This window comes from Oncorhynchus masou, chromosome 2 (genome assembly GCF_036934945.1).
Source record: "Oncorhynchus masou masou isolate Uvic2021 chromosome 2, UVic_Omas_1.1, whole genome shotgun sequence".
NCBI classification, from domain to species: Eukaryota; Metazoa; Chordata; class Actinopteri; order Salmoniformes; family Salmonidae; genus Oncorhynchus; species Oncorhynchus masou.
In genome coordinates, this window is record NC_088213.1 from 17,464,039 (window position 1) to 17,479,633 (window position 15,595).

General features: G+C 45.0%; 1 protein-coding gene across 1 annotated transcript in view; it reads left to right on the forward strand.

The window, feature by feature from the left end:
* The window catches only part of LOC135556101 (cell migration-inducing and hyaluronan-binding protein-like), a 94,441-nt gene that overhangs the window by 15,913 nt on the left and 62,933 nt on the right, over window positions 1–15,595 (forward strand). The window contains 6 exon segments of the mRNA XM_064989022.1: window positions 333–403; window positions 1,455–1,550; window positions 1,765–1,886; window positions 2,357–2,504; window positions 5,833–5,896; window positions 5,934–6,076. Of these exon segments, the coding sequence (XP_064845094.1) occupies window positions 333–403; window positions 1,455–1,550; window positions 1,765–1,886; window positions 2,357–2,504; window positions 5,833–5,896; window positions 5,934–6,076 (644 nt within the window).

The following is a 15,595-nucleotide window of genomic DNA, read 5'->3' on the forward strand; positions in this document are numbered from 1 at the left end:
ACTGTGTCCTCACAAGAGTGAGGCATGATGGGATTGCTACTGTAATTACCCATCCTGCCTCTGGGTTTTTCCGACAGCCCGTCACTCCTTATGTCAACATCATTACCAGGGCTAGCTGGAAGTGTGTGTGTGTGTGTGTGTGTGTGTGTGTGTGTGTGTGTGTGTGTCTAATGTCAATATCTCTCTCCCCTCTCCTCCATATTTTTCTTTACTTTCCATCTATCCTTGTCCTCTTGCATCCTCACACTTTCAATCTCCCTATTTCTTCCCCCACCTCTCCACTTTCTGTCTCTCCACCTCTTCTCTCCCTCCCTCCATCCTTCTCTCCTCAGTCATCCCTGGAGTTTCATTGCGTTGAAAGGCAACTCGTCCTCTGCAGTGGAGGATCATGCTATCTATCAAGGTGAACCTCTCTCTCATCTCTCTCTCCTTTCTCTACCCTCTTCTCTCCTTATCTTTCCCTCAACCTCTCCCTCACAATATCTCTTTCTCTCCCTTTCACCCACCTCCCTCTCTCCCTTCACTTCTCTCAATCTCTTACTTTCTAGAGTATCTCTCCCCCTCTCCTCTCTCTCTCTCTCTCGCTTTCTAGAGTATCTCTCCCCTTTCTCTCTCTCTCTCTTACTTTGTAGAGCATCTCTTTCTTTCTCTCTCTCTCTCTCTCTCTCTCTCTCTCTTACTTTCTAGAATATATCTCCCCTCTCTCTCTCTTACTTTCTAGAGTATTTCTCCCCTTCTCTCTCTTACTTTCTAGAGTATATCTCCCCTCTCTCTCTCTTACTTTCTAGAATATATCTCCCCCTCTCTCTCTCTCTCTTTCTTTCTAGACTATTTCTCCCCTTCTCTCTCTCTCTCTCTCTCTTACTTTCTAGAGTATATCTCCCCTCTCTCTCTCTTACTTTCTAGAATATATCTCCCCCTTCTCTTTCTTTCTAGAGTATGTCTCCCCTTCTCTCTCTCTCTCTCTCTCTCTTTCGCTCTCTATTGTACTTGTATTTCTTAGTTTACATAGTGTTATAGATGTTATAAACCAAACACCTGTCTGGACAGACAGACAAACAGACAAACAGACAGATGAACAGACAGACAAACAGACAAACAGACAGATGAACAGACAGACGAACAGACAAACAGACAGATGAACAGACAGACAACAGACCGACAGTCGGGCAGACGGACAGACAACAGACGGACAGCCGGACGGACGGACAGTTAGTGGGAGAGTGAAAGAAAGAAAACACAGACTGTTAAAGTATGCTGGGCATGTCCTCTACTTACTCTGCTGACTGTGTGTGTGTGTGTGTGTGTGTGTGTGTGTGTGTGTGTGTGTGTGTGTGTGTGTGTGTGTGTGTGTGTGTGTGTGTGTGTGTGTGTGTGTGTGTGTGTGTGTGTGTGTGTGTGTGTGTGTGTGTGTGTGTGTGTGTGTGTGTGTGTGTGTGTGTGTGTGAGAACAGGGACCAAAGCCTCCTCGGAGGCTCGTAGTTCACGCATGTTCCAGTCAGAATACGGAGAGCACTTCACCATCACCACCTCCAGCCAATGGGTGCAAGGTAACACACACACACACACTACAGACTGGCCGTCGAGGGCATGTCATCACTGTTTGAAAGCCTTTGATTTAAATTCAGCTCAACAGAGGGGGGGGGTATTCCATGCTGTGAATTCTAGCTCCATGCACACACACACACACATTCATGCACACACACACATCAACATCTTGGCAACGGTGTGTAGGAATCCCATTGAAATGTGTGTGTGTCACAGAGGCAGAGTGGACTGAGTGGTTTGACAGAGATGATGAGAGAGGCTCAGGAGACTGGGAGAAGCTGTCTGACCTCCACAAGGCTTACCCTGACCGCCTCTGTAGCGCCCCCATGGACATACAGGTAAAACACACACACACACACACACACACACACACACCTGAACAGCTGGTGCCGATAGCTCTGTAGCAGCCAAATAACTTTGGAACAATAATGTGCCAAAAGAAGTCAAAGCTTAGCTTGATCTATTTCCATTTTTATTGCCTGTTATTATGATGAGGCCACAGCAGCCAGCACTGTGTGTGTGTTCACAGATACTACATTCACTCTGCCACCATGTACGGCAGAAGCTGTTTGGTATCCACAGTGAAGACTAAGCACACACACGCACACACTGTCAGTCACTTTCTGTCTGTCATACCCACACAGTGTACTGTGACTCCTCAGTGTTTTAAACAGACATTATTTGACCATAAACAAACTGCCGTCTTGGCTTGTTGTTTGGATGTGGAAGGCAAGGCTTCTGTTAAGCACTGCTGTGACAAATGTACTGATTCTTTTCCCTCTACCTCTCCCTTCTGTCTCTCTTCCAGGCTGAGTCCCATGATGGTGTGCCATCTAACGAGACAGGTGATGTCATCTATAAGTCTGACAGGGACTACGGCTTCGTCTGTCTCAACAAGGACCAGAGCCACGGCCTCTGCCACAACTACCGAGTACGCTTCCTCTGCGGTAAACTAGGTACGGACACCGGTCTGTAGTTGGGTGCCCGTGTGCATCTGTATGTGTGTGTCCACATGCATGTGTTTATGTTTCCCAAAGATTGGAAAGCAGCTGCGGTCATCCCCCTCTTCAAAGGGGGGGACACTCTTGACCCAAACTGCTACAGACCTATATCTATCCTACCATGCCTTTCTAAGGTCTTCGAAAGCCAAGTCAACAAACAGATTACCGACCTTTTCGAATCTCACCATACCTTCTCTGCTATGCAATCTGGTTTCAGAGCTGGTCATGGGTGCACCACAGCCACGCTCAAGGTCCTAAACGATATCTTAACCACCATCGATAAGAAACATTACTGTGCAGCCGTGTTCATTGATCTGGCCACTCTGTCAAAAGCCACATCCTCATCGGCAGACTCGACAGCCTTGGTTTCTCAAATGATTGCCTCGCCTGGTTCACCAACTACTTCTCTGATAGAGTTCAGTGTGTCAAATCGGAGGGTCTGCTGTCCGGACCTCTGGCAGTCTCTATGGGGGTGCCACAGGGTTCAATTCTTGGACCGACTCTCTTCTCTGTACACATCAATGAGGTCGCTCTTGCCGCTGGTGAGTCTCTGATCCACCTCTACGCAGACGACACCATTCTGTATACTTCTGGCCCTTCATTGGACACTGTGTTAACAACCCTCCAGGCAAGCTTCAATGCCATACAACTCTCCTTCCGTGGCCCCCAATGAGGGCTGCTCTTAAATACAAGTAAAAGAGAGAGAGAGAGAGAGAGATTGTGAGAGAGAGAGAGAGAGATTGTGAGAGAGAGAGATTGTGAGAGAGAGAGAGATTGTGAGAGAGAGAGAGATTGTGAGAGAGAGAGAGAGATGAGAGAGAGAGAGAGATTGTGAGAGAGAGAGAGAGAGAGAGATTGAGAGAGTGAGAGAGAGAGAGAGACCTGAGAGCCTGTGAGAGATCAGAGAGAGAGATTGTGAGAGAGATTGTGTGAGAGAGATTGTGAGAGAGAGAGAGAGAGATTGTGAGAGAGAGAGAGAGAGATTGTGAGAGAGAGAGAGAGAGATTGTGAGAGATTGTGAGAGAGAGAGAGAGATTGTGAGAGAGATTGTGAGAGAGAGAGAGAGATTGTGAGAGAGAGAGAGAGAGAGATTGTGAGAGAGAGAGAGAGAGAGAGAGATTGTGAGAGAGAGATTGTGAGAGAGAGAGAGATTGTGAGAGAGAGATTGAGAGAGAGATTGTGAGAGAGAGAGATTGTGAGAGAGAGATTGTGAGAGAGAGAGAGATTGTGAGAGAGAGAGAGATTGAGAGAGAGAGTGAGAGAGAGAGAGATTGTGAGAGTTAACACATGATGCCAATGTGAATTGAATTGAATTGAATTGTGAGAGAGAGATTGTGAGAGAGAGAGAGAGATTGTGAGAGAGAGATTGTGAGAGAGAGATTGTGAGAGAGAGAGATCCTTTCACAGTGTACACAATTATACCATGGTTTAGCTGACTGATTTGATTAAGGTCATTTAGGTGTGTGTGTGTGTTATCCTTTAGCCTGTAGATTGAATGTGGTTTGATGAAGGTGTGGGGCATTATTCTATTAGTCCATTAGTACCATTTCGATCTGACACCGTTATAGTACCATGTCGATCTGACACCGTTATAGTACCATGTCGATCTGACACCGTTATAGTACCATGTCGATCTGACACCGTTATAGTACCATGTCGATCTGACACCGTTATAGTACCATGTCGATCTGACACCGTTATAGTACCATGATCCTCCTAGACATGTCAGCACAGACACAAGACATACTGTACAGCACATGATCCTCCTATAGACATCAGCACAGACACAGGACATACTGTACAGCACATGATCCTCCTATAGACATCAGCACAGACACAAGACATACTGTACAGCACATGATCCTCCTAGACATCAGCACAGACACAGGACATACTGTACAGCACATGATCCTCCTATAGACATCAGCACAGACACAAGACATACTGTACAGCACATGATCCTCCTATAGACATCAGCACAGACACAAGACATACTGTACAGCACATGATCCTCCTATAGACATCAGCACAGACACAAGACATACTGTACAGCACATGATCCTCCTATAGACATCAGCACAGACACAAGACATACTGTACAGCACATGATCCTCCTATAGACATCAGCACAGACACAAGACATACTGTACAGCACATGATCCTCCTATAGACATCAGCACAGACACAAGACATACTGTACAGCACATGATCCTCCTATAGACATCAGCACAGACACAGGACATACTGTACAGCACATGATCCTCCTATAGACATCAGCACAGACACAAGACATACTGTACAGCACATGATCCTCCTATAGACATCAGCACAGACACAAGACATACTGTACAGCACATGATCCTCCTATAGACATCAGCACAGACACAGGACATACTGTACAGCACATGATCCTCCTATAGACATCAGCACAGACACAAGACATACTGTACAGCACATGATCCTCCTATAGACATCAGCACAGACACAGGACATACTGTACAGCACATGATCCTCCTATAGACATCAGCACAGACACAAGACATACTGTACAGCACATGATCCTCCTATAGACATCAGCACAGACACAGGACATACTGTACAGCACATGATCCTCCTATAGACATCAGCACAGACACAAGGACATACTGTACAGCACATGATCCTCCTATAGACATCAGCACTGACACAGGACATACTGTACAGCACATGATCCTCCTATAGACATCAGCACAGACACAAGACATACTGTACAGCACATGATCCTCCTATAGACATCAGCACAGACACAAGACATACTGTACAGCACATGATCCTCCTATAGACATCAGCACAGACACAGGACATACTGTACAGCACATGATCCTCCTATAGACATCAGCACAGACACAAGACATACTGTACAGCACATGATCCTCCTAGACATCAGCACAGACACAGGACATACTGTACAGCACATGATCCTCCTATAGACATCAGCACAGACACAAGACATACTGTACAGCACATGATCCTCCTATAGACATCAGCACAGACACAGGACATACTGTACAGCACATGAATTATGAATAACAGGACATACTGTACAGCACATGACACACACATTCAGGAGCAGGAGAGTTATGGCTCCTCTTCATTGGAGTTTATTCAGTTAACCTGACAGCCCAGCTGCTCCAACTGATTTATGGGATGGGTGCGTGTGTGTATGGGTGTGCTTGTTAGTGTGTGTGTGTGTCAGTGCATTTGATATAACCAAATTGATTGACGTATTTCTCTGTCCCTCCAGTGCGTCCCCAGGCCTCCATCTCTATAGTGCATCTGTCCAACAGCACTGTCCTGGAGTTAGCTGAGCCAGATCCAGGACAGCACTGTCCTGGAGTTACTGAGCCAGACTGAAGGATAGACATCAGAAGGCTGGGGCCCAGGAGACAGACTGGTGCTGGCCAGTACTGACTACTCTATGCACCAGGCTGAGGAGTTCACCATACTACCCTGCCCTGCCTGTGGGCCCACACAGGTTAAAGTCCAAGGTGAGTGTGTGTGGGGTGGATGGTGGACATACTGTACAGGTGTGTGTGTGTGTGTGTGTGTGTGTACTTGTGTTTGTGTGTGTGTGTACTTGCGTTGTGTGTGTGTGTGTGTGTGTGTGTGTGTGTGTGTGTGTGTGTGTGTGTGTGTGTGTGTGTGTGTGTGTGTGTGTGTGTGTGTGTGTGTGTGTGTGTGTGTGTGTGTGTACTTGCGTTGGTGTGTGTGTACTTGCGTTGGTGTGTGTGTACTTGTGTTGGTGTGTGTGTGTGTGTGTGTACTTGTGTTGTGTGTGTGTGTGTGTGTGTGTGTGTTGTGTGTGTGTGTGTACTTGTGTTGGTGTGTGTGTGTGTGTGTGTGTACTTGTGTTGGTGTGTGTGTGTGTGTGTGTTGTGTGTGTGTGTGTGCACAGACACAAGATGTGTGTACTTGTGTTGTGTGTGTGTGTGTGTGTGTGTGTGTGTGTACTTGTGTTGGTGTGTGTGTGTGTGTGTGTGTGTGTGTGTGTGTGTGTGTGTGTGTGTGTGTGTGTGTGTGTGTGTACTTGTGCTGTGTGTGTGTGTGTGTGTGTGTGTGTGTGTGTGTGTGTGTGTGTGTGTGTGTGTGTTGTGTTGTGTGTGTGTGTGTGTGTGTGTACTTGTGTTGGTGTGTGTGTGTGTGTACTTGTGTTGGTGTGTGTGTGTGTGTGTGTGTGTGTGTGTGTGTGTGTGTGTGTGTGTGTGTGTGTGTGTGTGTGTGTGTGTTGGTGTGTGTGTGTGCATGGTGATGCTGCTGTAATGTCTGTACTTTGCATCAGCAAGTTAAGTCTCCTTGTGAAAAATACAAGTCTAAGGTTGACCGACCTAACGTCTGTTGCAAGAGCAACCGAGTCAAAAGTCATAGACCTTAGACTATAGGACAACTACTAAGGCGGAAACAAGGATTCCATTTCATAACCTTTCACCAATCTAGACTGTGTGTGTATCTTTATTGGGTTCCCCATTAGCTGTTGAAGAAGCAGCAGCTATTCTTCCTGGGGTTCACACAAAACATAGAACATGACTAGGAGTTTATTCAGTTAACCTGACAGCCCAGCTGCTCCAACTGATTTATGGGGTGTGTGTGTGTGTGTGTGTGTGTGTGTGTGTGTGTGTGTGTGTGTGTGTGTGTGTGTGTGTGTGTGTGTGTGTGTGTGTGTGTGTGTGTGTGTGTGTGTGTGTGTGTGTGTGTGTGTGTGTGTGTGTGTGTGTGTGTGTGTGTGTAAGCACCTTCAACCTTGCTGCCACAGCCTTGGCATGGATGGATTGATGTGTTGAATGATGGACAGAGAGACAGGGATGTGTTCAAAATGCCACCCTATTTACTATATAGTGCACTACTTTAGATTAGGGCCAATAGGGATATATAGTGCACTATATAGGGAGAATACAGGCCTGAGAATGAAGCATAGGTAATGTTTGTATGCCCAGATTTTTGCTTCCCAGCGCAGAAGCTTGAGCTACTAAATGACAATGGTTGAATGACAGTGGTTTTGGAACACACTGCTCATTGGAACGGACAGAGAGAAGATTGTTTATGTCCTGAAAATAGCTGTTGGAGAGATTCTTGTGAATGCATAAGTGGATGTATAATAGTGAGTTGTATAATAGTGTGTGTGTGTGTGTGTGTGTGTGTATGTGTGTGTGGTGTGTGTGTGTGTGTTTCATTCTACCATGTGTTTTACATTTCTCACCCTCATACTCACAATAACAAGGTTAGAATGTTCCAACTCCTAGTCAGTGTCCCAAATGGCAGCATATTCCCGACACAGTGTACTACACTTGACCAGGGATCTAGTAGCACTGTAAAGGGAATAGGGTGTAATTTGGGACACAACCTAAAGCCTTCTTAAGTCCTTTTTTCTTTTCATGCAAATGGTCCAAACCAAGTGACTTCTTTGGCCAGACAGACTCACAAAACTCAAACAAGTATTCTGACACCCCACCACCTTTCTTTGTCTGTGTGTGTGTGTGTGTGTGTGTGTCTGTGTGTGTGTCTCTGTGTGTGTCTGTGTGTGTGTCTGTGTTTGTTTGTGTCTGTGTGTGTGTGTGTGTCTGTGTGTGTCTGTGTGTGTCTGTGTGTGTCTGTGTGTGTCTGTGTGTGCGTCTGTGTGTGTGTCTGTGTGTGCGTCTGTGTGTGCGTCTGTGTGTGCGTCTGTGTGTGCGTCTGTGTGTGTGCCTGTGTGTGTGTCTGTGTGTGTGTCTGTGTGTGTCTATGTGTGTCTGTGTGCGTCTGTGTGTCTGTGTGCATCTGTGTGTCTGTGTGTGTCTGCCACACCATTATACAAGCATAGAGACAATAGTTAAACAAGTGTTCATTGAGCAGTCTGAACCTGAGAGAGAGACAGAGGAAGATAGTGAGCAATTAGATGAGATGAAGAAAGGAAGCTTGACTTACTATGAAGCTCCAGAGGCTTCTGGCAGCAAACACTGTCTAAATCCCTGTATACCTATACAGCATGTTCCTAATCAGATCCCTGGCCCGAAGCACATCTCAACTCTATCTCCAAACCTGAACTCCATTCCATCTGACTTACAGGGATTTAGGCAGCACTTGCTGTGGGAAATGCTTGAATCCCAGAAAGGCTCTCTCTTCCTGGGGCCAAACATTAATCTATTCCCAGGCTTCTGAAGGCCTCTGGGGCATCATAGTAAAGTCATGAGCTTCCTCTCTACATCACATTATATCTTATGTAATTGCTCTCCATCTCTCTTTCTCTGTCTACATCTTTATCCATCTCTGTCTCTCTTTCTCTGTCTCTACATCTTTATCCATCTGTCTCTCTTTCTCTGTCTCTACATCTTTATCCATCTGTCTCTCTTTCTCTGTCTCTACATCTTTATCCATCTGTCTCTCTTTCTCTGTCTCTACATCTTTATCCATCTGTCTGTCTTTCTCTGTCTCTACATCTTTATCCATCTGTCTCTCTTTCTCTGTTCTATATCTTTATCCATCTGTCTCTCTTTCTCTGTCTCTACATCTTTATCCATCTGTCTCTCTTTCTCTGTCTCTACATCTTTATCCATCTGTCTTTATCCATTCACTCAATACTCAATTCAATTCAATTCAATTCTTTATTGGCATGGGAAACATGTGTTAACATTGCCAAAGCAAGTAAGGTAGATAATATATAAAGTGAAATTAACAGTAGACATCACACATACAGAAATTTCAAAACAATAAAGACATTACAAATGTCATATTATTATATATATACAGTGATTTTACAATGTACAAATGGTAAAGGACACAAGATAAAATAAATAAGCATAGATATGGGTTGTATTTACAATGGTGCGTGTTCTTCACTGGTTGCCATCTGTCTCTCTTTCTTGCAACATCTTGATCACATCTGTCTGCTCTTTCACTGTCTACATCTAGATATGGGAGTTTTTCCAAATTGGATTTGTTTTCTGAATTCTTTGTGGATCTGTGTAATCTGAGGGAAATATGTCTCTCTAATATGGTCATACATTGGGCAGGAGGTTAGGAAGTGTCAGCTCAGTTTCCACCTCATTTTGTGGGCAGTGAGCACATAGCCTTGAGAGCTTTCATGTCTGCATCTATCTGGCGGCTCTTTCTCAATAGCAAGGCTATGTCGCTGAGTCTGTACATAGTCAAAGCTTTTCCTTAATCTTGGGTCAGTCACAGTGGTCAGGTATACATCTTTATCCATCTGTGTACTCTCTGTTTCTGTCTCTACATCTTTATCCATCTGTCTCTCTTTCTCTGTCTCTACATCTTTATCCATCTGTCTCTCTTTCTCTGTCTCTACATCTTTATCCATCTGTCTCCTTTTCTCTGTTTTTTTTAATTCTTTCCAATGTGTCAAGTAATTATCTTTTTGTTTTCATCGTGATTTGGTTGGGTCTAATTGTGCTGCTGTCCCTTTATCCTCTGTAGGGTGTGTTTTGTGAACAGAGTCCCAGGACCAGCTTGCTTAGGGACATCTTCTCCACGTTCATCTCTCTGTAGGTGATGGCTTTGTTGTGGCAGGTTTGGGAATCTCTTCCTTTTAGGTGGTTATAGAGTTTAACAGCTCTTTTCTGAATTTTGGTAATTAGTGGGTATCGGCCTCTTTTCTGCTCTACATGCATTATTTGGTGTTCTACGTTGTACACGGAGGATATTTTTGCAGAATTCTGCGTCTCAATTTGGTGTTTCTCTGTCTCACATCTTGGTCCATTTGTCCCATTTTGTGAAGTCTTGGTTCCATCGGACCCCAGACCTCACAACCATAAAGGGCAATGGGCTCTATGACTGATTCAAGTATTTTTAGCCAAATCCTAATTGGTATGTTGAGATTTCTGTTCCTTTTGATGGCATAGAATGCCCTTCTTGCCTTGTCTCTCAGATCTTTTCCACAGCTTTGTGGAATCTTTACCATCTGGCGCTGATGTTTCTGGCCAAGGTATGTATAGTTTTTTGTGTGCTCTAGGGCAACAGTGTCTAGATGGAATTTGTATTTGTGGTCCTGGTGACTGGACCTCTTTTTGGAACACCATTATTTTGGTCTTACTGACATCTTTTCCATCTGTCAGGTCTTTCTCTGTCTCTACATCTTTATCCATCTGTCTCTCTTTCTCTGTCTCTCATCTTTCTCCATCTGTCTCTCTTTCTCTGTCGCTCATCTCTGTCTCTCTGTCTCTCTTTCTCTGTCTCTCATCTTTATCCATCTGTCTCTCTATTCTCTGTCTCTACATCTTTATCCATCTGTCTCTCTTTCTCTGTCTCTCATCTGTATCTCTCTGTCTCTCTTTCTCTGTCTCTCATCTTTATCCTCTGTGTCTCTGTGTCTCTCTGTCTCATCTTTATCATCTGTCTCTCTTTCTCTGTCTACATCTTTGTCTCTGTCTCTCTCTCTGTGTCTCTCTGTGTCTCTGTGTCTCTCTGTCTCTCTCTCCTCTGTCTCTCTTTCTCTCTCTCTTTATAAGGCTAATCTGCTAGTATAGTTTGTGCTCTTCATCTTTATCCATCTCTCTCTCTTTCTGTGTCTCTGTCGTGTCTGAAATCTGTTAGTATAGTTTGTTTGTGTTAGAGAAGTTTGTCATCAAGACTTGTTCATTTAGTATTTGCTCAGATGTCTAGCATGTCACCAGAGCCTATGTCTCTAATTGACTATCCTCTAATTGACTATTTCCTATATAGTGCACTAATTTGACCAGGGCCCATAATGTGTGTGTGTGTCTGTGTGTGTGTGCATGGAGCCAGAATTCACAGCATGGAATACCTTTTCTTGGTACCCCCCCCTTGAGGCAGATTTAGTGTATTCTACATTCTTTAAAAAAAATAATTTTAAATTTTACCCCTTTCTCCCCAATTTCGTGGTATCCAATTGTTGTAGTAGTTACTATCCTGTCTCATCGCTACAACTCCCGTACGGGCTCGGGAGAGACGAAGGTTGAAAGTCATGTGTCCTCCGATACACAACCCAACCAAGCCGCACTGCTTCTTAACACAGCGTGCATCCAACCTGGAAGCCAGCCGCACCAATGCGCCGGAGGAAACACCATGCACCCGGCCACCTTGGTTAGCGCACACTGCGCCCAGCCCGCCACAGGAGTCGCTGGTGCGCGATGAGACAAGGACACCCCTACCGACCAAGCCCTCCCTAACCCGGGCGACGCTAGGCCAATTGTGCGTCGCCCCACGGACCTCCCGGTCGCAGCCGGTTACGACAGAGCCTGGGCGCGAACCCAGGGACTCTGATGGCACAGCTGGCGCTGCAGTACAGCGCCCTTAACCACTGCGCCACCCAGGAGGTACATGCATTCTACATTCTAACTCAACAAGATGTTGAGAAGCTGAGTTTTTTGGGGAAATTGATCCGTGGGCCGCGAGCCGCCAGTTGCCCCTCCCTGAACCAGATGATCAGAGGACTGTATTATCAAAGAGAGAAACATGAAAATATCTGTAATTAGACTAGTAGGTGAAACCAGCCTACAGCAAGACGGTGTGTGTGGGTCTGTGTGGTTGTGTGTAGGTGTGTGGGTGTGGATGCTTGTTTTTTGTATTTGTTTCTATCTGTCTACTTGCATGTGTGTCTGTGTCTGTTGTGACTGTGTTTTAGCCAATGAAACGTCTCTCTCTGGTTCAGTGAGAGGAAGGGAGAAAGGGACTGAGTGTTCTTCTCAGAGAGAGAGACCATACACTCTGACAGACTTCACACACACACTCAGTTCAGTGGTGGCTGCTGAGGGGAGGACGACTCATAATAATGGCTGGAACGGCGTAAATGGAATGGCATCAAACACATGGAAACCATGGAAACCATGTATTTGATGTATTTGGTACCATTCCACCTGTTCTGCTCCAGCCATTACCACTAGCCTGTCCTCCCCAATTAAGGTGCCACCAACCTCCTGTGATACAGTTGTCTGTTAACCTTATCTGTGTTGATGATACATGACATTATTTTTGGTCGCTGCCTTCATTCCTTTCAGCTCCCAGCAATTCTCTATGGCTCTATCTCTGCTTTCTAAAACTTACCACTGATTTATTGTGACATGCCCTCAATTGGCTGTGTGTGTGCATGTGAGTGTATGTGCGTGTGCGTGTGAGTGTGTGTGTGTGTGTATGTGCGTGTGAGTGTGAGTGTGTGTGCGTGTGAGTGGAGTGTGAGTGTGAGTGTGTGTGTGTGTGTGTGTGTGTGCGTGTGTGTGCATGTGAGTGTATGTTCGTGTTCGTGTGCGTGAGTGTGAGTGTGAGTGTGTGTGCGTGCATGTGAGTGTATGTGCGTGTGAGTGTGTGTGTGTGTCTGTGCGTGTGCGTGTGTGTGTGTATGTGCGTGTGCGTGTGTGTATGCTTGCATGCTTTTTGTTAGTTTGACTATAAGAGGAGATAGTAGTTCACTCTGAAGACTTCCACAGTAGATACATCAATGTTTAAAATTCCCTGAATAATGAGTTGTTTATCTAGGGGCTGCACCTCTGTTTTCTAGGCCTATTAATTAGGTGTGTGTGTGTGTGTTCAATCTATTTTAATGAAAGGTAGACTCTGGCTCATCTCTAACCCCTTTCAACTTCGATCTACCTATTAATGTAATTTCTGTATTTATTCATTCCGCTCGTAGCCCTCCAGTGATGCACAATTAGAAACTCTAGTTGTGGATGTCTAAAGAGTTAGGCAGAGGCTCGTCTACCCAAGGCTCTGATGAAGGCCATGACATCACAACATAAGCCTGTTTGGAGAAAGATAGGCACTCAGTTAATAAGTATATACAGTGAGTCTGCTATTTCTGTCTTGCACGTGGGCGTGGCCCGTGCGTTCAGTCGTAGAGAGAGTGAGAGTGAGAGAGAGAGAGAGAGAGAGAGAGAGAGAGAGAGAGAGAGAGAGAGAGAGAGAGAGAGAGAGAGAGAGAGAGAGAGAGAGAGAGAGAGAGAGAGAGAGAGAGAGAGAGAGAGAGAGAGAGAGAGAGAGAGAGAGAGAGAGAGAGAGAGAGAGAGAGAGAGAGAGAGAGAGAGAGAGAGAGAGAGAGATTATTATTATTAGAGTATTTTAATTGGAAAGTGTGTGTGTGGCTAATGATGCATTTTCAGGGACAGTTGATAATGTGTCTCTGCATGTGGTTCACAATAATATTAAGGTGTATATCCAAATGAAATCTTTTGACCATGATAATCTCAGACTCGCAGGCAGTTAGGCTGGCAGACACAGTTAAACAAACACTCACAGACAAATTCTCATTCCTAATAGGGTCACGGTATGTTCTCCAACTCTCTCCGTTCGTCAGTGGAGGATTCAGTTTGTCAGTGTTGTCAGGGGAGCGCCAGTAGCAGGGCAAAAGGTGGCCGTGATTCTTTCCAACGGCTCCCTCAAGGCAGAACATTTCAGAACCAACAGTACCCAGGTATCTACCTCTGCCTGTCTCCTCCGCATCATTAACAATTGGGAGAGAGAGGGGTAGACGGGGGCAGGAGCTGAGGAAAGAGAGAAAGAGGGTGGAGAGAAGGTGGGCCGGGGGAGAGAGACAATGGGTGTGAGATTGCTGTCAGTCTTTATTGCACTGATGAGTAAATCCTGAGAAGTGATCCAGTCACTTTCTTTGTGCACAGAAAGGTTTCATCAGTAAAGGAGGGTTGAGATGCGACCAGCTGTCTCTGATTCTTTTACTGTTATTTTTCATTTCATTCCCTTTCTTCTTCTTTTTCTTCAATAACTCTTTGGCATTTAATGACTGTAGTGTTTGTCTAGTGTGTGGGCAGGCAGTAGGAGCTGTTCTTTTCTTAGATTCCTCTCTTTTTGTTGTGTTATTTTTTCATGTTTTTCTCCTCTTAAGAAATCATGTAATATGATACCATTAGTGAGGAGAGAAGATTGAACCTGGGGAAAGTGAATGTTCTGAACTCATTAATATTTCTTTAGTATCTACTTGGATCATTAGATGTCACAGACAGTGGGCTGTTCTTGTCACAACCTCTCCTCTCACTCTCATTTCCTCTCTCCCTTTCTCTCCTCTTATCTCATGATGTGTATATTCCTCTCCTCTCACTCTCTCATTTCCTCTCTCCCTTTCTCTCCTCTTATCTCATGATGTGTATATTCCTCTCCTCTCACTCTCTCATTTCCTCTCTCCCTTTCTCTCCTCTTATCTCATGATGTGTATATTCCTCTCCTCTCACTCTGATTTCCTCTCTCCCTTTCTCTCCTCTCATCTCGTGATGTGTATATTCCTCTCCTCTCACTCTCTCATTTCCTCTCTCCCTTTCTCTCCTCTTAACTCATGATGTGTATATTCCTCTCTCTCTTCTCATTTCCTCTCTCATTTCCTCTCTCTCTCCCTTTCTCTCCTCTTATCTCATGATGTGTATATTCCTCTCCTCTCACTCTCTCATTTCCTCTCTCCCATCTCCTCTTAACTCATGATGTGTATATTCCTCTCCTCTCACTCTCATTTCCTCTCTCATTTCCTCTCTCCCTTTCTCTCCTCTTATCTCATGATGTGTATATTCCTCTCCTCTCACTCTCATTTCCTCTCTCCCTTTCTCTCCTCTTAACTCATGATGTGTATATTCCTCTCCTCTCACTCTCATTTCCTCTCTCATTTCCTCTCTCCCTTTCTCTCCTCTTATCTCATGATGTGTATATTCCTCTCCTCTCACTCTCTCATTTCCTCTCTCCCTTTCTCTCCTCTTATCTCATGATGTGTATATTCCTCTCCTCTCACTCTCATTTCCTCTCTCCCTTTCTCTCCTCTCATCTCGTGATGTGTATATTCCTCTCCTCTCACTCTCATTTCCTCTCTCCCTTTCTCTCCTCTCATCTCGTGATGTGTATATTCCTCTCCTCTCACTCTCTCATTTCCTCTCTCCCTTTCTCTCCTCTTATCTCATGATGTGTATATTCCTCTCCTCTCACTCTCTCATTTCCTCTCTCCCTTTCTCTCCTCTTATCTCATGATGTGTATATTCCTCTCCTCTCACTCTGATTTCCTCTCTCCCTTTCTCTCCTCTCATCTCGTGATGTGTATATTCCTCTCCTCTCACTCTCTCATTTCCTCTCTCCCT